The 23,204-nt window shown below is 38.7% G+C and overlaps 1 protein-coding gene across 5 annotated transcripts in view; it reads left to right on the top strand.

Moving 5' to 3' along the window:
* Positions 1-16,508: 16,508 nt before the first annotated feature.
* The window catches only part of CEP120 (centrosomal protein 120), an 89,592-nt gene continuing 82,896 nt past the window's right edge, over positions 16,509-23,204 (top strand). The window contains exons 1-4 of one of the 5 annotated variants that reach the window (XM_023738670.1): positions 16,509-16,577; positions 16,843-16,920; positions 19,784-19,940; positions 22,136-22,250. In XM_023738670.1, the coding sequence (XP_023594438.1) occupies positions 16,872-16,920; positions 19,784-19,940; positions 22,136-22,250 (321 nt within the window). In that variant the 5' untranslated portion in view covers positions 16,509-16,577; positions 16,843-16,871. Of the gene's footprint in view, positions 16,586-16,755; positions 16,921-17,375; positions 17,384-19,783; positions 19,941-22,135; positions 22,251-23,204 lie in introns of those variants that run through there. The other 4 variants (XM_023738671.1, XM_023738673.1, XM_004384279.3 and 1 more) reach the window with 4 other exon arrangements.

The raw sequence follows: 23,204 nt of genomic DNA, 5'->3' as shown, positions 1-23,204 counted from the left end.
TGTTACGTTGTGAGGTTGTTAACCATTGTCATACAGCAACATGTGTACTTACTGTTAAATGAGAAACTATTTTGTTGTGTAAGCCTTCATCTTAAGTGAGAATAGCAGCACAATTGGAAGAGCGTAGTCGATGTCACTGAACTGTGCATGTAGAAATTTTTGAAATGGTGTGTCTTTGGCTATGTATATTTTAACCAAAAAACAAAAAAGGTCCAGAAGGGAGAGGGTTGACATGTTGTGGGGCTTTTAACCAATGTCATAAAACAATATGTGTAGTACTGTTTCATGAGAAATTATTTGTTCTGTAAGCCTTCAGCTGAAGTACAATAAAAAAAAAAGAACAGCATAATAATATGTTTGGGTTTTAAAAGATGAAGGCTTTTACCAGTCACCTTTAAAACGACAATGATTTTAAAGCAAATCTCAATAATGGGATTTGTGCTTTAACTATATTTTACCTTTAATGCCCTTGAGATCTAATCTTAAAATATCAGTGCTGATAAGAACTGTTTAAAATACACTTCTTTGTGAATAATTTATATATCATGTCATCAAGTTGAAGAACTACACTGACGAGAAATTTCAATAACTTTTTGTAGTATCAATGGAAAATAATCCTTATTGGTGCCTTTTTAGATAATGAATTAATTTCTTAAATTTGCTGAAATATAAAAAAACAACAACATTAAAACCATAAAAATAAAAGCAGATCATTTTTTAAAATTGTACTTTATATGAAGTTTTACAGAACAAACTAGTTTCTCATTAAACAATTAGTACACATATTGTTTTATGACATTGGTTAACAACCCCACGACATATCAACAATCTCCCTTCTAGACCTTGGTTTCCCTATCACCAGCTTTCCTGTCCCCTCCTGCCTTCTAGTCCTTATCCCTGGGCTGTTGTGCCCCATTAGTCTTGTTTCATTTTATGGGCCTGTCTAAATCTTTGGCCGCAGGGTGAACTTCAGAAGTGACTTCATTACTGAGCTAAAAGGGTGTCCGGGGGCCATACTCTTAGGGTTTCTCCAGTCTCTATCAGGCCAGTAAGTCTGGTCTTTTTTTGTGAGTTAGAAGTTTGTTTTAGATTTTTCTCCAATTCTGTCCAGGACCCTCTATTGTGATCCCTGTCCGAGCAGTCAGTGGTGGTAGCTGGCACCATATAGTTGTACTGGACTCAGTCTGCTGGAGGCCATGGTAGATGTGGTTCATGAGTCTTTTGGGCTAATCTTTCCCTTGGGTCTTTAGTTTTCTTCATTCTCCATTGGTCCCGAAGAGGTGAGACAAGTGGCATACTTTAGATGGCCACTCACAGGCTTTTAAGACCCCAGATGCTACTCACCAAAGTAGAAGGTAGAACAGTTTCTTTATAAAATATGTTATGCCAGTTGAGCTAGATGTTCCCCGAAACCATGGTCCCAACAGCCCTCAGACCAGCAATTTGGTCCCTCAGGGAGTTTTGATGTGTCTGTGGAACTTCCATGACCTTGCCTTGCACAAGTTGTGCTGGCTTCTCCAGTATTGTGTACTGTCCTACCCTTCACCAAAGTTACCACTTGTCTATTGTCTATTTAGTGTTTTTCCATCCCCACCCCTCCTCTCCCTCGTAACCATCAAAGATTATTTCTTTTGGTGTGAAAACCTTTTCATGAATTTTTACAGTAGTGGTCTCATACAATATTTGTCCTTTTGTGATTGACTTACTTCACTCAGCATAATGCCCTCCAGATTCATTCATGTTATGAGATACTTCGCAGATTCATCATTGTTCTTTATCATTGCATAATATTCCATTGTGTGTATATACCTAGTTTGTTCATTCATTTGTTGATGACCATCTAGGTTGTTTCCATCTTTTTGCTATAGTGAACAATGCTGCCATGAACATGGCTGTACATATATCTATTCACGTGATGACTCTTATTTCTCTAGGATATATTCCTAGGAGCAGGATTACTGGATCATTTGGTATTTCCATTTCTAGGTTTCTAAGGAAGTGCGATATCATTTTCCAAAATGGTTGTATCATTTTGCATTCCCACCAGCAGTGCATAAGAGTTCTGAACTCCTCACAGCCTTTCCAACATTTGTTATTTCCTGTTTTTTTTGATTCATGCCAGTAACGCCGGGGTGAGATGGTATCTCATTGTGGTTTTAATTTGCATTTCTCTAATGGCTAGTGATTGCGAGCATTTCCTCATGTGTCTGTTGGCCGCTTGAATGTCTTCTTTGGTGAAGGGTCTGTTCATTTCCTTTGCCCATTTTTTAATTGGATTATTTGTCTTTTTGTTGTAGAGGTGTTGGATTTTTTTGTAGATTTTAGAGATTAGACCTTTGTCTGACTTGTAATGTCGAAAATTTTTTTCCCAGTCTGTAGGTTCTCTTTTTCCTCTTTTAGTGAAGTCTTTTGATGAGCATAAGTGTTTAATTTTTAGAAGATCCCAGTTATCTAGCTTATTTTCTGGAGTTTGTGTGTTGTTGGTTATGGTTTGTATCCTGTTAATGCCGTGTACTAGGGCCTCTAGCATTGATTCTATTTTCTTCTTCCATGAACTTTATAGTTTTTGTCTTTATATTTAGGTCTTTGATCCATTTGGAATTAGTTTTTGTGTATGGTGTGAGGTATGGGTCCTGTTTCATTTTTTTGCGGAAGGACATCCAGTTTTACCAGCACCATTTGTTAAAAAGACTGTCTTTTCCCCATTTAATAGATTTTGGGCCCTTTTCGAAGATCAGGTGATCATAGGTGGATGAATTTACATCTGGTTTCTCAATTCTGTTCCATTGGTCAATGTGTCTGTCGTTGTACTAGTACTAGGCTGTTTTGACTACCACAGCTGTAGGTCAGGTAGTGTGAGTCCTCCTACTTTATTCTTCTTCTTCAATAGTGCTTTACTTCTCTGGGAATTCTTCCTTTTCCCTTTCCCTTCCCTAGGTTAATAATTAGTTTTTCCATCTCTTTAAAGAACGTTGGTATTTGGATCAGGATTACATTGTATTTGCAAATCACTTTGCGTAGAATTGTCATTTTCACTATGGTGAGTCTACCTATCCATGAGCATGGTATGTTTTTCCATTTGTGTAGGTCTCTTTTGGTTTCTTGTAGTAGTGTTTTGTAGTTTTCTTTGTACAGGTCTTTTACATCCCTGGTTAGATTTATTCCTAAGTATTTTATTTTTTAGGGGCTATTATAAATGATATTGTTTTCCTGATTTCTCTTCATGGTCCTTTTTATTAGTGTATGAAAATCCAACTGATTTTTGTGTATTTGTCTTGTATCCTGCTACTCTGCTGAATCTTTCTATTAGTTCCAGTAGATTTCTCTTGGAGTCTTTTGGGTTTTCTACATAGTATCATATCATCTGCAAATAGGGACAGTTTAACTTTTTCATTACCAATTTGGATGCCCTTTATTTCTTCTTCTTGCTTTATTGCTCTAGCTAGAACTTTCAGCACAATGTTAAATAGGAGTGGTGATAAAGGGCATCCTTGTCTTGTTCCTGTTCTCAAGGGGAATGTTTTCAGCTTCTCTCCATTAAGAATGATGTTGGCTGTTGATTTTACATAGATGCCCTTTATTATGTTGAGAAATTTCTCTTCTATATCTATTTTATTGAGAGTTTTTATCAAGAATGAGTTTGTACTTTGTGGAATGCTTTTTTTGGATCAATTGATAAGATTCTGTGGTTCTTGTCTTTTGTTTTATTTATGTAGTGGATTACATTGATTGATTTTCTAATGTTGAACCATCCTAGCATACCTGGTATGAATCCTACTTGTCGTGGTGTATTTTTTTTTTTTTTTGACATGATGCTGAATTCTATTGGCTAGAATTTTGTTGAGAATTTTTGCATTTATATTCATGAGAGTTATTGGTCTGTAATTTTTTTTTCTGGTGTCTTTGCCTGGTTTTGGTATCAGGGTTACCAAGGAAATACCCCCAGGGATCCCACCAGTGTGGCTACACAGACTGGGGAAGTGGCTCCCAAGCTGTGGAGTACAGTCCAGCTAGAAGCGGCTCCCAAGCCATGAAAAGAAAAAGAAAACAAACAAAGAAAACAAAGCCCTGGGGATCCCACCAGAATGGCAGCCTGGGCCGGGGAAACAGTTCCCCAGTAGAGCAGCACTTCACAGCCTTTCACGAGAAGCAAAGATGGCACACGGAGCCAGGTGTTCCAGAGATAAGAGGGGGAGGTGGTGAGAGGCACAGAAGAAACCAAAAGAGGTAGTAAAAAGCAACACCATCAGCAAACCAATGGTACTCAGGGAGCCGGCCAGTGTGGGCTGGGAGAATCCAAGCGGCACGGGACCAAAGCCAGTGCCTGTCAGCCACGAGCTGTCAGGTAGCAGAGGAGGCTGAGTGTGTGTGTGGGGGTTAAGGTGAGGGGTTGAAAGCATATATTGCTGGTTACCGAGTGCTCTGTCTCCTGTTGGAAGCTCCATGAAGCTGCTTTCTGGTACTCCCTGTCCGCCTATCTCCAACAGGAGTCCAAGATGGCTAATCCATGCTGCGTTGGCTGATAGGGGGCCTCCACGTGTATCTCTCCTTGCTCTCTATTCTCTGTCAGTTTCTTATTCCATTTGGTGCTTGGCTGAGTTCTTTATCTCTTCGTTTGATGCTTAGGGTTTCAGGATTGACGTTTGTCTCTGTTTTACTTAGTTCCTCAGATTTTTGCTGTGGAGGGAAGGCGTCGTGCTTCTGTCTATAGCACCATGTTGGCTCCACCTCTCTTTCTTTTTTTTTTTTTAAAGTGAACTCACCATTTTCCTCTTTGATGAAATGATTGCATTCTGTTCTGTAGCTTGTGTATCAAATCAATACCTTTAGGTTATGGGGAGAAGGGGAGATGATGAAGAACAAATAGAAGGTATTTACATGATTATTTTTTGGGGGTAGGAGAAATGTAACTGCACTGAAAATATGTGTTTTTGAAAATTATTTAGGTGCCAGAATAATTGTGGAAAACCAGTGTTACATCTTGGTAGAGAAATTTTTAATATGCTTACTTTGGGGTTTCCACTTTCTCTCCACTAAACTCAGCAGTATTTATCTAGCAGACTACAGATCTATAGGCACTTTGTCATCCATCTCCCATTACTTACTTATATTAAATTTGCTAGATTAGTACATTCCTACATATTATAATAGCATGTGGCCACAGAGGAAATAAAGTATTCAAGATAGCTGAGTATTGAATATCTAGGTTTAAATTGATTTGTATTTTGCTGACATAAAAAGTAGGAAAAAGAAATAGCTGCATTAAAAGAGAAAGCTCTTAAACTAAGGAAAATGTATTAAATTAACTCTATTCTTTTTTGTAGGTGGAGGTTCGTGTTTGGAAATTTAGAACGGAAGACAATATCTGATGAGGTCTAAACAAGTAATATGAGCTGATTTTAATCCAATATGACTTTGTTTTGGGAAATCTTATATTTAAATAAATGAAATTTTGAGTGAAATAAAATATTTGGGTATATTATTATCTTTGGACACAACCATGGTTGATTTATCCGAGTAGGTGGGGAAAGTAAAAAAATGTACTGAATAAATTTCTCTCAGTACTGGGTATCAGATTAAAGTACGTTGTTTGATTTAAATGGATTTGAAGTTAATGAATACAAGGAACTGCTATGAAGTTCCACCTTTTTATATGAAAATGATAACATTAGGCATTCATACTCATGAGAACCAAATTGGGCAGAGAGAAAGCTAAGTGATCTAAGCAGAAACACTTTAGGAGAAAAGATAGGAAGAAAAGAAGCCTGACCACGTGTGTAAGATAAGTGCTCCCTAAACTCTGCTCTTAGAGGTGGTAAGTTGATTAATGATGGGATAATAATTGGGTCCTTTGTGATGGATTTATTATACCACTTAATACTTTTTAACTGAAGCCCTGAAATGTCTGCTCAGTTTTCCTAAAATGTAGAAGCTACTTCAATTAAAAATAAAATCACCAATGAACTTGCCTGAAAATGGATATATGATAAATTTATTCAATTCCCCTGAGTGAATTCAGAGGTAAAATTTTCAAGATAAGTAGCTATGGGGATCTGGGTATTTGAAATTTGAAGAAACTCCCCGGAATCTTATGGTGCCTGATGGTTCTATTTTAGTCCAGTTAAGAAATAGAGGAAAGTCCTTGAAAACTTTATATTTCTTCAGAAAAAAATTGAAGCCTAAAAGTTTGACAAAAGTAGAAAGCTACTGGCCAAATATAACCAAATAATATTATAACATTTAATATTACAAAAGAATGTTTAATATTTTTACAAATTTACTTTATAATAGAGGATACTAGTCCAATATATATTTCGGTTAGGTTTAGAGTCCATCTACTGGCTAAAATCCATTATAGTTTTGTCCATTCATTCAACAAATATTTATTGAATGCTTATTGTGTGCCAAGCACTATTCTGGGTCCTGGGAATAGAGAGCTGGACAAACAAGGTCCCTGTTGCATGCAACTTAATTAATAGATTGTACTTAATTGGCATTTGTGTATAAACATAATAATTTGTAATTTAAACAAAGATTTATAATGCACTATCTCAAAGAAAATAACAAACAAGTACTGAAACGTCTTTTAAACTTCACCCTTTTGAATAGACACCATTTTGGTGTGTTCATATTCCTTGATAGGAATAACAAAAACCAGTTTGTTAATAAAGACTGCCTGGATGGTGGACAAAACTATGATATCCCATATCTTTGTATAATGCAGATGTCATAAAATAAGAATTATTAAAACTATTATATAGTTTAAAAATATATTTAGAAATGTCTCTTATATAGATGGGTATTGGTTTAAATTCTTTAGAATTCCGGATTTTTTGATGTTTATTCTTTCCTCCCTCCCTCTCTTCCTTCCTTCCCTTCTTCCTTTCTCTTAAACACTCCCCAACTTCCTATTGGAGTAATCCCCTCTCCTAGTCAGATGTCTTGTGAAACTGGAAATAAGAAAACTGTCTTAGGCTGGATTCTTTAGAGAAGTAAAACCAGTGAAGCCTATATGTTGTTGTTGTTGTTAGGTGCCATTGAGTTGATTCCGACTCATAGCGTCCCTATAAGACAGAGTAGAACTGCCCCACAGTTTCCAAGGAGTGCCTGGTGGATTCGAACTACCAACATTTTGGTGAGCAGCCGAACTCTTAACCACTGCGCCACCAGGGCCCCATATCTATATCTATATATCTCTATATACATGTATATGTAGAGAGAGAGAGAGAGATTTATCTCAAGGAAATGGCTCACACAGTTGTAGAGGCTGGCTAGTCCCAAGTCCATGTGTCAGGCTGAAGGCTGAAGCCTTCTCCTTTCTCCTGACTCACAAAGATGCAGGGGCTGATGAACCCAAGATCAGCAGGTAAGATGGCAGGCTGCTGGCTCACAGGATGTGGAGGCTGATGAATCTCCAGATTAGCAGGCAATACAGCAGGCAGCTGGCTCAAATCCCAAGCGAGATTTGCCACAACATCAATATACATATTGGATGCAGGCCACACCCCCAAAGGAAACTCCTCTTACAACTGATTGGCTGATCACATCAAATCAGATGATGGAGGATGACTACATAATTATATAACTGCAAAAATTACATCATTACATAACTGCCAAACTACATCACTACATAGCTGTCAAACCACTGAGAATCATGGCCTGGCCAAGTTGACATACAACCTTAACCATCACAAACACTAAGCAAAAATAGAAGTTTAGTATTAAGTCACTCTCTTTTCCTTTTTCCCTCCCAAGTTTTCCTTTTTCTCCTCTAAACACTTGTAGAATTAGTCATATTTTGGGGGGTTAACCTACTTACCCCGCATCCCTGGCACTCCTGCAAAATCACCTGTTTATACTCATCTTAACCTTCAAGCATTTTCCCAGAGCATTGCTGTAAATCTATCTTTTCTCCACTCGTTCAATAAATTATTTCTTTCTTTATTATAAAGTTTCTGAAATGAAATAGAGTGCAATGTTTTTCCTAATGTATCAGAGAACGGCTGGTGATTTTCCTATCTGCAGTGTGAACAAGATAATCTCACAGCTACATTTCTTGATCTGTACCTAATTATGTATTCATCTTTGTGCTCTATGCATAAAGAACTATATATTGTTTTCTATCACTGGTGCAGATATAATTCTAACATTGTTGCAAATTTTGCTGAATTTTTCGTCTAGCAATAATTTATCGAGGATCTATGACAATGTATGCAAGACACTGTTTTAGGCACTAGGGACATGGTAATGCACAAAATAGATATATTTTCTAATTTACCTATATTTACATGGAGTAATTTTTGAAAGATTATATATTTCTGGTTAATGTTAGGATAAGCCAGTCAATGTTGACATTGCAAATTCTTAGCACCCCCCCCCAATTTTTTTTAATTATTCCTTTTCTTTGATACAACTCTTACCTGGGACATAAATCATTTTTTATGAAAAAAAAAGCATTTCACATTTATTAAATTTATAAAGTACACTGTTGAGGAGCCCTGGGGAGCCCTGGTGTCACAATGGTTAAGTGCACAGCTGCTAATCGAAAGGCTGGCTGTTGGAACCCACCCGATTGCTTCTTGGGAGAAAGACCTGATGATCTATTCCCCTAAAGATTACAGCCAAGAAAACCCTATGGGGGCAGTTCTACTCTGTTATATGAGATTGCTATAAGCCAGAATTGGCTAGATGGCACCCAACAACAACATTCTGTTATCATACTAACATCCTGAGAGAGAGTGCATCTCAGTTTAATGTCCAACCATTTAAATCCAGCATAACTAGAGAATACAAGTGAACCTTCCTAAAAACTTTATTCACTATATTGAGATAATCATATAACATATAATTAGGATAACAAAATTAATCTTCTCAAACCCCCTGAAGCTTTATATGGAAGCAGGGCATTACTTCCCCTTAGACATTTATTTTCCCCCTTTGTTATTCCAAACAACTTTCAAGGTGAATCTGTCTCAAGAACTTAAGTGGTGGGCTTCTCAAAGTGTCCAAAAATTGTCCCCTTAACTGCAGAGGAGGGTTAACATGGGTAGTGTTGGGGTAGGTATGGTGAAGGCTGAAGATGCGGTCCCAAACAAATCTCTTTCAAGTGTTGTGGTCTATCCTTAAAAAACTATGTAAAATTTTTATAGTATCCACAATAGTTTCATATTTGTTTTAATATAAAAACAATGTTTTAATTTCTTACCACTGATGAACACTGTTGCTCCACAATATATGATATGTTTCCACTCCAGCTCTTGGCACAGCTCCGTGTTCCCAGGGCATCTGTGTATCCCCATTTGAGAATCACCAGGGTAGCGTAACACAAGCACTCAGAAGACCTGAGCTCGGACTGTTATCAAATTGTTGAAGAGATCCAATTTCAGATTTTCTCATCCATTAAACCTCCTGCTTTACTCTCCACAGTGTTGCTGCAAAGATCAGAAGTCATATATACAACTGGTTTATTCAACAATCTAAACTTAGGTCAGGGTACAAATATGAAGTGGTTCTATTTTTTTTCTAATTACTGCCTTCAGCTGTGCTCCAATGAGTCCCCCTTTCTCATCCCTTAATGACAGCTCAGGCAGATCCCACAGCTTTCTGTTCACCTTCAGCGATTAAAATGTTAGTTCAGTCCAATTTAATCCAATTTAAATCCCATCCTCATATCTTTTTGCAATCTCATCTCGTCTCATCCACCAGTTCCAGCAGTTTCCACCTAAGGGAGTTGGATTGGGGAAGGAGTGGAATCAACTTTTTCACTCCCTCTCCACTCTTTCTTTTGAGTTCCTTTCTCTTTCAAAGAATTGGGATTAGGAATGGAGAATGAGTGCAAATATCCCTTATTTAACAGAGACAGGTGTGGTCCTCTATCGTCTGTTACCGTTTCTCTGGCCCAGGTCCATCAGTCTTTGGATCCATCACTTCTGGGTGGCAGCCAGTGAAATACTGAATCTCTTCTGGGATACATGTGCATATTATTTCTAGGGGCAATGTTGGTGATGGGCTTCCCAGTGCAATATATTCTGCCTCAGGAGACCTGCCTAACTCGGTCATCCTGACTCCTGCTCACCTGCTTTTAAAATCACCCCAGTTCCATCCACATTCTACAATTCATAGCATCTTGATGCTGCTGTAGTCTCCTCGTCTGGTGGCCTGTCCTGTCCCCTTGGATAGGGTGCCACCAAGCTGACTCAACTGAAGTGACCTCTCACCACCGTGTTCTTTTGAATTGCATATATTTTGTCACAATGAAATGTGGATGCCGGATGTTAATCATAATCTCTCTTTCTCCTATAGTCTTTCTTTCTTTCTTTTCTTCCTGCTCAGGTATCCACAGTGAGCTGATCAGACAATCCTCGATCTTTGTGAGAGATTCTCTCACACCCACTTCTTTCTGCTTGCCTTGCGGTGGGCAGGGGGAAAGCTCCCACCCTCTACCACAGGGAAGGTCTTGGGCCTTTCACTCACCAGTCCTTGGCCCACTATCTTTGAATGAAGACTTAAGTAGATGCTGGAGTGAAGGTTGTGGAGAGCAAAGCCAGCGTGGTCATCTCTTACAAGGTCAGGAAGAGGTGTCTGGGGCTTAGTTGCCTTGGGGGCTTCTTAGAATGAAGGAGGACATAATGCCTCTTTGTCATCCTTCGGGCCATGATTGAAAACTCCAGGGCAACAGGAAAAGTCCCCATTCAACATCCTGTTACACTTGCCAGAATTTGCTTGAAATGTACACATTTATGCAAATATAAGGTACTATTAGGCAGCAGAAACAGCTGAGGTAATTCAAGAGGGACAATTTTGTGGTTTATGCACTCATCAAGGGATAACAGCTTTGTTGTACCACTTGTGAAATTGTCCAACAAAGCTTGCTAGCTGGGGACTAGGTGAGCTGCTTATACTATTACTTATGGATATGAGTAAGGAGATGAGGGAGGGTTTTCCTCTTTCTCTACCCAGGCCATATATTTAGAGCCTTTTTCTGAATTCAAAGGGAGATATTATTGCCTATTTAATTTCTTTCTATTGTTTGTTATAACACAGAGATACAGAGAATAGTCTTACACCCTTCAAGTGTACTTATAATATTCACGTTAAAATATAACCCTTGTGCCAGAGATATTTCATAGCACAGAAGATTCTGTTACCATTTAGTGGGGTTAAATGGATATGGGCCAAAACACATGCCCAGAAGCCTGGGGAGTGTCTCCACCAGACTGCTGAGTAGGCTGGCACTAGCTCTTCCTTCACTATTGGCTTCAGTGCATCAAAAGGAAACTTTTTAGAGGGGGAAAAATTGACACACATCAAACATTATGCAGTAGGTAAATTGAAGTCCCACAATGTCATATAGTATTGCCCAATGTCATAGTGGTGCAAGAATGGCTCTTTCATCCTAGCACCTACCATCTGTTCTATCTCAATAGTGGGCTAAACAATGTCCCCGCAAATTCATGTCTACCTGGAACCTCAGAATGTGATCTTATTTGGAAATAGGGTCTTTGCAGGTGTAATTAGTTAAGGGTCTCAAGATGAAATCGTTCTGGATTTGGAGGGAATGTTGTCCTAAATCCAATCACTGTAGAGATTACAACCCTGGAAACCCCATGGGACGGTTCTATCCTATTCTATAGGGTCGCTATGAGTTGGAATCGACTCAAAGGCAACGGGTTTGGTTTTTTGGTTTTGGTCACTGTTGAGCTGTCCATAGTCCAAGGCTACAGAATCCTTTAAGTATAGTTAGTTTGCTGATTCTGTGTCGAGTTAGGGGCATCAGAATCTGTTAAGAATGAAAAATTGGGGCCTAAGGTCTTGCTTCCACAAGGCTCTGCCAGAGAGTAGAATGTGGGCTCTTACCATGCTCACACTACCAACATCCCTTTCCTTCCCAGTTTTGGGCAACTTCTTTTCTTTTCCTTACTACTCTCTTTTCCTTGCCCTTCAGGGACAGTTATCATAAACACCTTAATGAATTTAGGCCAGAGTACTAACTGGTGGCTGGCAGAAGTGTTTGGTTTTGTCTCACACAGCGCTGGTTTTGTTTGTTTTGAACTGAAACTAGTTTCCAGCATTTAAAAATTAGATGAGTTCGCATACAAATTTATAATTCTAGCTTCTCATGAAAATTTGGAGAATCTGGCATTTACTAGAAGGCCACAATCATCTGGAGCAGAGAAGGGCACAGAGCAGGGCTGGAGCAGGGAAGGTCTGCCCTTTAAGACAGCAATGGTACTTCCACTCAGGCCCTGACCAGCCCACTCCACAGCTTTACAGCACCTGCCTAACCTGAAGAAGTATTTGACTTTGAGATCATCTGCCATGATCTTTCAAAAGGCTAGGGAGAGGGACTATGTTGGGGACATCAAACTTGGTAAAGTAGAGAGTCATCGAAAAAGAGGAAGACCCTCAGCGAGATGGATTGACACAAGGGCTTCAACAATGAGCTCAAGCATAACAACCATTGTGAGGATGACGCAGGACCGGGCGGTGTTTCGTGCTGTAGTACACAGGGTCACTATGAGTTGGAACCAACTCGGCGGCACCTAACAACAACAACAAGGCCGTAAATAGAGATCAAGGTGAGGGAGTATAAATGATCTGGTTACCTTTGCAGAAAGGAAACATACCACAAAATCCTACTACAATAAATTATCCCTTTATACTAACAATAACAAAAAAATTTTACTATATAAAAGTTTCTTAGTTCATTTTACTGATTAGTCATATTTTTCATGACCTAAGATTATTTTCTGGCATGCAGTAATGATTTGTAATCTAGGTTTTAAGCCCCACTGGGTATCCTAATAGCTACCTCATACAGAGATTTCATGATTTCATGCCATTTAATCCTCATAAAAATTTGTGTGAGATAGGGGCTATTTACCTGTTTTACAGATAGGAATACTGAGGCTCAGAGTCACAAAGAACCCAGGTGTGTATGACTCTTTGCTACTGGGTTACATTGCCTTTCCTATGACAGATCATAGTAGCCAATCTTCATGATATCAGATGTTGGATTAAAGAAGTCAAGTCATCTTGGCACTATTGACAAGTACTAGTTACTACCTACCTACTTACCTACACACACACACACACACACACACACACACTTTCCAGTGGAGGCTATTTTCTAAGTATCTCTTGAAGTCAGGATATGGCATCATGCTTTAACAAGTAGCAGTTATTCAATAGATATGCTGATTTTGTTTGTCTTGGGAGCTTGCCTTAAATTTTACTAAGTATGTGTATGTGTACATAGATTTAAATATGTGTGGGAGGGGTGGGGGACTGCATGTGTGAAGAGGGGACATGAAGACAGAAGGAGCTGAGGAAGGAGAATACAGCTCATGATACCTCCTGTGGTGGACCACAGAAGTTGTTGAAAAGATAAAAAATAAGAGAAATCCTACAAAGTAGAGTATTTTTCAAAAATGTTAAATAGCTACAGAAAAAGGAAGGCTTAAGATGAGTAAAATTGCTTTGTTTTGTTCTATTTTTCCTTTCTTTTCATAAACATTCACAGAAATAGAAAGTTACCTAATATGATTAACTATTATGTTGACAAATTTAATGAATTGAGAGTAAAGTCTTTAATCCAACTTGTTATTTTGAATTTGCATGCTTATAGTGTAATGAATTTCACATTATCTAATAGACAAAAATTACATGTTATTAGCATTTATTTTGAAATAATTGATACTTCATAAACGTATAACAAAAATTTCTCTCTTGAATTTAAGCTAAAATGTGATGATTTATGCTAGAACTAAAGTTACTATTGTTTAATATCACTTATTAAAAGAAATTAAATTGTAAAATAACAGATAAGGAGACTATAGATGTTGTAATTGTAATTTAATTTCTAGATGGGAAATTTCATGTCATTAATTTGTACAATGTGTAGAGAATGCCATGCCAACTAATTTGATGACTTTCTAGTAGCTCTGGTGAGGTTATTTTAGAAGTGATAATTTTTTTTGAGGGGGAAAAACTAAAGGAAACTATGTGAGAATTTTACTATATAAAAAAAGTTTCTTAGTTAATTTTACTGATTGGTCATATTTTTCATGACCTGAGATTATTCTCTGGCATGCAGTAATGATTTGTAATCTAGGTTTTAAGCCCCACTGGATATCCTAAAGAAAAACAACAAGACGTATTGAAGGGCAGTTTCTAGTTCTTTTATAGCTACTACTTAAACTCTGAGACTGTCTATATAAGAAGATAACAACTAAATGGCATTTACTACATTTAAGTTCTGAACTAAGGAATTATGTATACTAACTATCATTTTATAGCTAAAACTGAGTCTCAAAGAGAAAAAGTGATTTGCCTAAGGTCACCCAGCATGTAAATGGCAGAGGCAGGTCCCAAACCCTGACCTCCTGAGATAGTCTTTCCATTTTGGAGACTTGCTGTCACTGCTTTGGACGCCCTTTGCCTAGTTTAATGCTAGTTTTATGCTAAGTAATGTTTTATCCCACTAATAACATGGTATTTTACTTTTTGTTATTGGTTTATTTGCTACTCTTCTTGGAGTATTGTTAATCTGGACGCATTTACTAGACCTCTCAGCAGAGGATATTTTAAATGACAACATTTGGTATTGCATCATCAAAATTCAGACTGTTGTAAACTCTACAGGATAAATGACAAGTTTCTTCAATAAAGAATCTCAAGGGAAAAAAAGTGGGAGCAGGTACCTATTGTTTAAAAGAGGCATGAGACGTACTACCAAATGGATTGTTTTAAATTTGTTCGGGCCCTGATTCAGACAAATCACTGAAAAAAAATTGTAAGACAATCAGGAAAATCTGAACAGTGTATATTTAATGATACTAAGGAATTGTTGTTAAGTTTTAGATACAATAATGAAATTGTGGTTGAATAAATATTTTTTTAAAAGTCTATCTTTTAGAGATACATATTGAAAGAGATGAATTGATATGACATCAAGGATTTCCTTCAAAATAATACATTTGGGGATGGGGTGAGGTGGGGTATACAGATGAAGATAACTGGTCTTGAGATGATAATTAATTGTTGAAACTTGGTTTTGGATACATGTTGTTCATTACTCTCTTCTGTCTACCCTGAGTGCGTTTGACATACTTCACAAAAGAATATATTGTTCAAAGATGAACCCAAAGTAGATCTTTATTTGATTTGATATTGAATAACGTTTCACTTCAGGAAAGCCTCTGAAAGAGCCTTAAAGGGCCTTAAGGAGTCCTGGTGGCGCAGTGGTTTAAGCCATCCACTGCTAACTCAGAGGTCCTCGGGCGGTTGGAAATGAGCGGCTTCTCGGGAGAAAGACGTGGCAGTCTGCAGTGGGCTTCCATAGAGATTCACAGCTTTGGAAACCCTAGGGGGTCGTTATTAGAATCAACGAGAAGACAGTGGGTTGGAATGGGAAAAGGCTTTAAGAAGTAACCTAGTCCAATCTTCACACCTTCCCCTTTTCTTTTGGATTAGACACAAAAGCAAACAAACATCCGAGGGCCAGAGAGGAATACGTGATTTGCTCTCAAAGCAACAACTTCTAAGTTTAGAGAACAAGAAAACAGTGGGAGAGGTTAGACCTATGCCCACTTCCTCGTGCTATCTCATTTCTGCTGCTGTATTTCCCCCCTGCCGTATATTACTATGATTTGCTTTTGTTTTTCAAAGCAGAATTATTACAAAATTTAACATAAAAAAGTCCACACTGACTCCCTATTTTCCCCCCAACCCCGTCCAGTTTCAAGCTAGATTTCTAATCTTTCCTAAAATAACGCCTGCAGTATGGATGCAAAGATAAAAATGTCAGTTGACAGCATCTAGTCATCCTGCTTAAGTTTCAAGTTAAGTTTGCTAAATAGTATGTGGTCAGCGGGTATACCTTTAATTTTCCTGCCCACGTGACAATGTTTTGTTTTTATGGTAATTTCTAATGCACAGGAAATTCTGAGATTGCGTCGGCGCGAACAGATACAGTAATTACCGTATTGACACTACTGGTTTTCAAAGCGCAGAAACTTAAGGGAGCGCAAGAGAACAATTTGGGGATCTTCGAGTCAGATTTGTCATTATTTTTCTGTGACTTAATCTTTTAAATAGTGTTGATATTGGGGACCTGAACAGTGCTAGAGTTTTTTTTTTTTTTTTTTTTAATTCTCACTGATATATTTATCAGATTGTGTCTGGAGCATAAAGCAGAGAATACGCTACATAAACACTCCGTAGATGGTGTTACCTGCCTTCGGAAGTGTTTACAGCAGCACTGCGCCTGCGCAGCTGGTAACCCCGCCCCCCCCACCCACAGTCGTCTGCATTTCCCTGTCTCGCTAGCAGGTGGCGCTGTGAGGTAATGAACAATAATAGTTCCCAGGGATCTGGAACTGTGCGTAAAAGGGCGGCCCGTAAAGCGGGCTGAGGGGCATTCTATCCTGAACTGCCCTGGTCTCTATCACCCTTTGTCCTCCAACCTCCCGCGGGCGCTGGGCTTGCGGGCCTGGTTGCTAGGCGGAAGCGTGGTGGCGGCGGAGGCCGCGGCGGCTGCCCGGGCGTTTGAAAAGCCGCTACGCAGGCGGCAAAAGGTCCTCAGGTGGCGGGCTGTCCTCCACCTGCCTACAGGCCCGGCGGCGGAGTAGCTTTTGCCTTGGGTTGGGGCCGGGTTAAGGGCTGAGCTGGCGGCCCCCGGCAGGGGAGCCGGGCGTGCTGCAGGCGGCAGCGGGATCGGGCCGCGGAGCAGGGCCAGGGCGTCTGGGGCCCGGGGCGGGCGGGCGGCGGGGCCGCTGCCAGGAGCTCCGCCTGGGGCCCTGGGCTTCCCGAGACTCATCCGGGCCCCTCTCCCCCAAGCAGACCCCGCCTGTGGGCCGGAGACATCGACCATGGTCTCCAAGTCTGACCAATTGCTCATCGTTGTGTCCATACTAGAAGGTGAGCGGCCCTGTGCTTGCTTTTGCAACTGCTGTTTCCAGAATTTTAAGAATAGCGTGGAACCGAGGTTTTGTTAACCTTAAAAACCCTGTCATCTTTTCTTTTGTGATTCCCAAAGACTTGTTCCAAGTTGTACGAAGTGCGGTCTGTTAGGCAGTTGATTTAAAAATCTGCCAAGGGAGTATGAGAGCTAATAGGGATAGGTGATATTTAACGTGACTAGCCGTACCCCGAGAGAATGTAGAAAAAACGATTTCCATCAGAAGTAGCATGCCAGTGACTTGTAGATGAGCTGAAAGTGTGCCTGGAAAGCACGTTCTCTTCAGCGGCCTCCAGGTAACACCGTTTGTAAGAACTTTGCCTTTGACTTGAATAAATGCTTCTTGTAATTCCAGAAGTATTTCAGAAGCCGTTCGCTTTACACGTCTTAGGGAGGATTTAGATGACTGCACTTGTTACGTAGGTCTGTTCTACATAGTTTGAATTTTTTGTTGTTGTCGAGTGAGTGGCATTTGTTTATTAAAGAACTGAGTGTCAAGCACTATGCTGGGAATATAAGAATAAGAGAGGTCCTGTTTCTGAAAGCTAGCATGTAACATGGAGAATGTGTCAACAATTCATCATGAGGTGGAAGGAGTGGCCACCTCTCTGGGGAAGTTGGGGAAGGTTTACCAGAGGAAATGAAGTTTTAGAAATTTGTTAGGGGAAAAAAGGGCGTTCCAGGCAAAAGGAAGAGCAGAAAGTATTTATGTTCTGGGATAGCTTAAATTCGTTGTGTTTGGAAAGCAGATTGCAGGAAAGTGGAGAGCACTGGGCCTGATAGGTAAATTGAGGAAAGATTATAAATAACATGGTAAGGAGCCATCCTCTTGAGCAAACCAGAGGCATGGCTGCATCTTTTTTTTTTCCAAATAGGAAGGTATTTTGTGGAGACCGAACATTGTTTGGATAAGGTCCCTGGGTGACACAAACGGTTTACACTCTGCTACTAACCTAAAGGTTGGTGGTTTGAACCTACCCAGTGGCACTGCGAAGTAAAGACCCAGTGATTTGCTTCTGTAAAGATTACAACCAAGAAGCCCTTATTGAGAAGTTCTACTCTGTAACATGGGATCTTAAGGCAACAGGGTTTTCTTGTTTGTTGGCATTGTTTGGAGAGAAGGGGAAAGGAACATTGTAAACCCACTTTTTGAGTTTTTGTAAAATTGGAACATAAGACTGACCAGAAGCCATAAAGAGTCAGAGATGGAGCATTTTAACTGTTAGATTGCTGATTGTTTAAAGACATAACGCAAAAATCTCCTTATAGTTTGATTAACAAGCTTTTAAATTAGAACTGTGCCCTAGGCTATGAGGAAACAGAAATATAAGGCACTCTGTCCCCTCAAGGACCTAGAAGAGTCTGTCTACTTGGGGAGATCAAATTAATGTGCAGGAAACCGTATATTGGGTTGTTATATAATACTAAAAGTACGTGATATGGGCCATAAACATAGGTTTTGGGGTGGAGTGGAGATGATGGCTAAAGTGCCTTGTATGATAAATAAACTTTAGATAGGCGAGGATACAAGGAAAGCCATCCTAGGCAACTGGACAACATAGGCCAATGTGGGACTGAGTTATTGGGGTTGGGGTTAGGGTGTCGTGGATCAGTGAAGAGGCCAGCTAGATGACCAGGGTAGAAGAGGGTGACTAGGAGTATCATGGCAAGAAATAAACCTGTATGGCTAGAGTAAGTAAGGAGCCCTGGTGGTACAGTGCTAACCAATGGAAAGATCTGCCATTCGAACCCACCAGCTACTCTGGATGAGAAAGATGTAGCAATCTGTGTAATCTCCATAAAGATTACAGACTTGGAAACCCTATGGGGCAGTTCTACTCTGTCCTATAGGGTCTCTATAAGTCTGAATTGGTTCTACTGTAGCGAGTTTGGTTTTTGTTTTTTGGTTTAGCTAAAGTAAGCCTTGAAAGGATCTTGAAAGCCAGTTCAGTGAGTTTAGACATAATGTGCTGAGGAATAGGGAGGCAACACCTATTCCTAAATTGGGGAGTGTTTTTTCACAAGGTTAGTTTAGCAATGTGCAGACAAGATAACCAGGAGTCAGGGATGTCAGTTAAAGCTTGTTGCCACAAACAAACATCTAAAATTGGCATGTGTTTCTCCTCTGTATTTGTATTTCCATTTATTGTAACCACTCGGTTGCTTTGAACCAAGAACCTGGTAGTCCATACTCGGTTACTTCCCCATCCCCAATTTCCAAATGATCACCAAGTACTGTTGATTTTGTTTTCTAAACAATGAAAACCCATTGCCATAGAGTTGATTCCAACTCATAGCAACCGTTGAGTACAGAGTAGAACTGCCCCATAGGATTTTCAAGGCTGTAAATCTTTATGGAAGCTGACTGCCACATCTTTCTCCATTGGAGCGGCTGGTGGGTTTGAACCTCCGGCCTTTCGGTCTACACCCGAACACTTAACCCGTCTGCCGCCACAGTTCCTTTTCTAAACAACAACAACAACCCCCCCAAAAAAAACAAATCCCCCCAAAAAGAAATCTGTTGCTATAGAGTCAATTCCGACTCATAATGACCCTATATAGTAGGTGCTAAATAAAAACTTTTGTGAGTGCCTTGAGTAGGGACTCTCCTTATCCACCTGATCATTTTAGTAGTCTGTTTTCTCAATGTTTGATTCATGTTTCTTATGAATCATGAAAGTAAATGTATGTATGCTTTTGGGTAGTTAATGGAATGTATGATAAGTCAGCTACTCTTAGCATGTTGATTTTAAAAAACACACACTAAATGATTGTTTGATTTGTATGCACTTCCAATTACTCTGTGTGGTCTTGTTCTGCCAGGTCGTCATTTCCCTAAACGTCCAAAGCATATGCTTGTCGTAGAAGCAAAGTTTGATGGAGAGCAGTTGGCTACTGATCCTGTGGACCATACTGACCAGCCAGAATTTGCTACTGAGTTGGCTTGGGAAATTGACAGGAAAGCACTTCATCAGCACAGGTGACTGTTATTTTGTTTTTTAATTATTTTTTGTTACTGTTGAGAATATACACAGTAGAAACATACACCAGTTCAGGTTTCTGCAAGTACATTTCAGTGACGTTGATTTCATTCTAGTTGTGGAACCATTTTCTCCCTTTTTTTTTTTGAGTTGTATGACTATTATTTTCAATTTAAGCTGGCATCTTTATTATTCTCCTTTTATTTAGGCTGTTATAAATTTGGAGCCATGGTGGTGCAGTGGTTAAGAGCTCAGCTGCTAACCAAAAGGTCAGCAGTTCGAATCCACCAGCCACTCGTTGGAAACCCTATGGGGCAGTTCCACTCTGTCCTGTAGGGTTGCTATAAGTCAGAATCAACTCAATGACAATGGCTTTGGTGTTTTTACGGGTTATAAATTTTTAAGTAAATTTATATTTGTTTTATTATGATATTAATAATAATAGCATTTACTGATTTTTTTTTTAATGTGCCAGGAACTTTTTAAAATACTTTGCATCAATAACTCATTTAAATTTCAGAACAACCCCATAAAGTGGGTATTAGTATTTTCCTCACAGTACAGATGAGGCAACTGAGGCATAAGAGGTTAGGTAACTTGCCCTTAATCACCCAGCTCGCTAGTGGTAGAACTCAGGCAGTCTAGCTCCAGAACCTAATCTGTCTTTTTTTTTTTTTCCCCTGGGACTAATATGTGAGACTGTAGACATTTTAGTACTACTGTAAGTATGTCTACTTAATATTAAACATTGATTGAAATTTGTTGTAATTTCTATTTCAATTTCTGTTGTAATTTCTATTAATTCATTTGTTGTATAATTTACCTGTCTTGCTAAGGATATATAAAGATGTCTAGTGAAAAAATTGTAAAAATTTTATTAGAGATTTTTAAAAATTAATTTTATATTTAATTTTAGACATTTAAACATTTTATTAGTATATCAAACAGGCTTAAAATTATAGCATTTTATTTACTTAAGGAACTCTTGTGGCCAGAAACTGGCAAGAACATTGATAACTTTTTACTTTAAAAAAATTAAAAATGTATTTCCTTCATGGGAAACACATCATCACTTCAATACTTGCGCTTTCTCAGTACTAAAACAAATCAAAATAGAAATTTTTTTGAAAAAATGAAAGCAAGTAGAAATTTATTTTCTTTTATTGCTAGATTAGTTCATGGGTTTATTTGAAGGGGTATTAAATTCTTAGAGAATAGAAGAATTTTATATTTCCTTTCAGTGACGTTTGGAATGTCCCCTTAGAGTAGTGCTGTGAGAGGTTAGTGCCTGCATTTGTGGTTGTGTGTACGGTTGTGCTAGTGCCAAGAGGAACCATTCTGATTGTTGTAGACTAAGAAAATAACACAGGTAAATTGAATATGTAAGTGACGGTTTTGTGCCAGGTGCAGGTGTCATAGTAATTCCCGTAGATAAAAGTGATGGCAGAGTCTAACTGGCTCACTGCGTAAGCCAGTATAGGGGTCCCACACTCAAAAAGAGCCTGTGCTGTATCAGTCAGTATCATGCTTACAAAACATTGTCATCTGTTAACATAAATTACTGTTAAATTTTAATAGTTTTTGGTTTTATAATATTTATCTCCTAAATTTATTTTGGTTTTTATAGTTATAAAAAGTGCTATATGCATATATGTATATTTGTAGTTTTTTATGTTTGTAACAGTATAAGAAAATTTATTTAAAACCAATCCCAAGGATAATTTTTGCTTTTAAAAGGGTTCTATACATTACAGAGGAGCCCTGGTGGTAGAGTGGTTAAGAACTCTGCTGCTAACCAAAAAGTCGGCAGTTCAAATCGACCAGCCCCTCCTTGGAATCTCTGTGGAGCAGTTCTACCCTGTCCTACAGGGTTGCTGTGAGTTGGAATCAACTCAATGGCAACTTTTTTATATATATACGTTACAGAAGTTTGAAAAATATTGACCTACGTGATAGCCTTTTAGGCAAGAGAGGCTAAAATTTTGATTTATGTATTTATTAATGTATAGATAAGTAGATATAATTAATAGTTAATTTTCCAGGTGAAGGTTTTCAGGAAATGTAGAATGAAAATAGCTTATCCAACAGAATTACAATTGATTTGATAGTAGTTGGCACTTGAAAAAAGGCTTATAGAAGACCAATTCAATATTAAACAAAAAACGTTTTATTTATCACATAAATTATGTTACAGGTTACAGCGTACTCCTATCAAACTCCAGTGTTTTGCCTTGGATCCTTTATCTTCAGCCAAGGAAACCATAGGTTACATTGTTCTGGACTTAAGAACTGCTCAAGAAACAAAGCAGGTATTGCCCTTTAAGGCATTTTGTTGAAGATGGTATTAGTTGATTGTTTTCAGGAGATAACAGGTCAATGAATAAAACATGGAGTATTAGACCTGATAGATCATGGGCTTAAGCCAATATGGCAATTCTTGTGTTTATTTTATGAATTTGACTTAGAAAATCCTGACCTTTTAAACATTTCTTTAATCTAGAACTTACCTTTCTCAAAGAAACTTCTAAGTCTAAACCTGTGTCCATATTGCTATTACCGCAAGCTCAACATATTCACCTCCTGAGCTTTCCTTTGAAAGGAAAGGAATATTCCCTTTAACAAATGGTAACCACTCTCCTTCCAGTTATCCAAGTTAGAAATATGGAAGTCTTCCTTGCACCTCCCTTTCCCTGCTTCTGTAGTCACCCTTTCCAGTAGGTTTGTTTCCTCCGGATCCACCTACTGCTCTGCATTTTCACAGCTGCCAGCCCATCTGAAATCACTGTCATTTCCACCTTGGCTATCACAGTAGCCTTCTAACTGGCCTCCTTGCTTTCTGCCTTCTGAGTTTCTTATTTAGTAGTCAGAGTAAGTGAATTTACTGAAACACATTTATGCTACGTAACTTATTCCCTCCATCCTCCCCTCTAAAAAGAAAAATCCTCCTGAATGTCTTCCTGTTGCCACAGGGATGAAACCAAAGTTTTCACCATAACCTGTTAAATCTGACCTGGTTTGTCCTTGCTAGCCAATGTCTCTGGGGAGATATTCAGGTAATTCATGATACTTCATTCTGTGAGAGGCCTTTATGTTTCAGAATCAATCAAGTACATGGTTTATACCCAGAACTCTACCATTAGACCTTAACGTATTTTGTTACTATTTTTATTAACGTTAAACTTTTCTTTTCCTATTTTGATACATAGCAGAACAAAATGGAAATATGTTGGGCAGAAAAGGTATAATAGGAAGTGTGAAAAAGT

This window comes from Trichechus manatus, unplaced genomic scaffold, assembly GCF_000243295.1.
Source record: "Trichechus manatus latirostris isolate Lorelei unplaced genomic scaffold, TriManLat1.0 scaffold00121, whole genome shotgun sequence".
Taxonomy (NCBI): domain Eukaryota; kingdom Metazoa; phylum Chordata; class Mammalia; order Sirenia; family Trichechidae; genus Trichechus; species Trichechus manatus.
The sequence above is the reverse complement of the archived record's forward strand: the minus strand, read 5'-3'. Positions and strand labels throughout refer to the sequence as shown.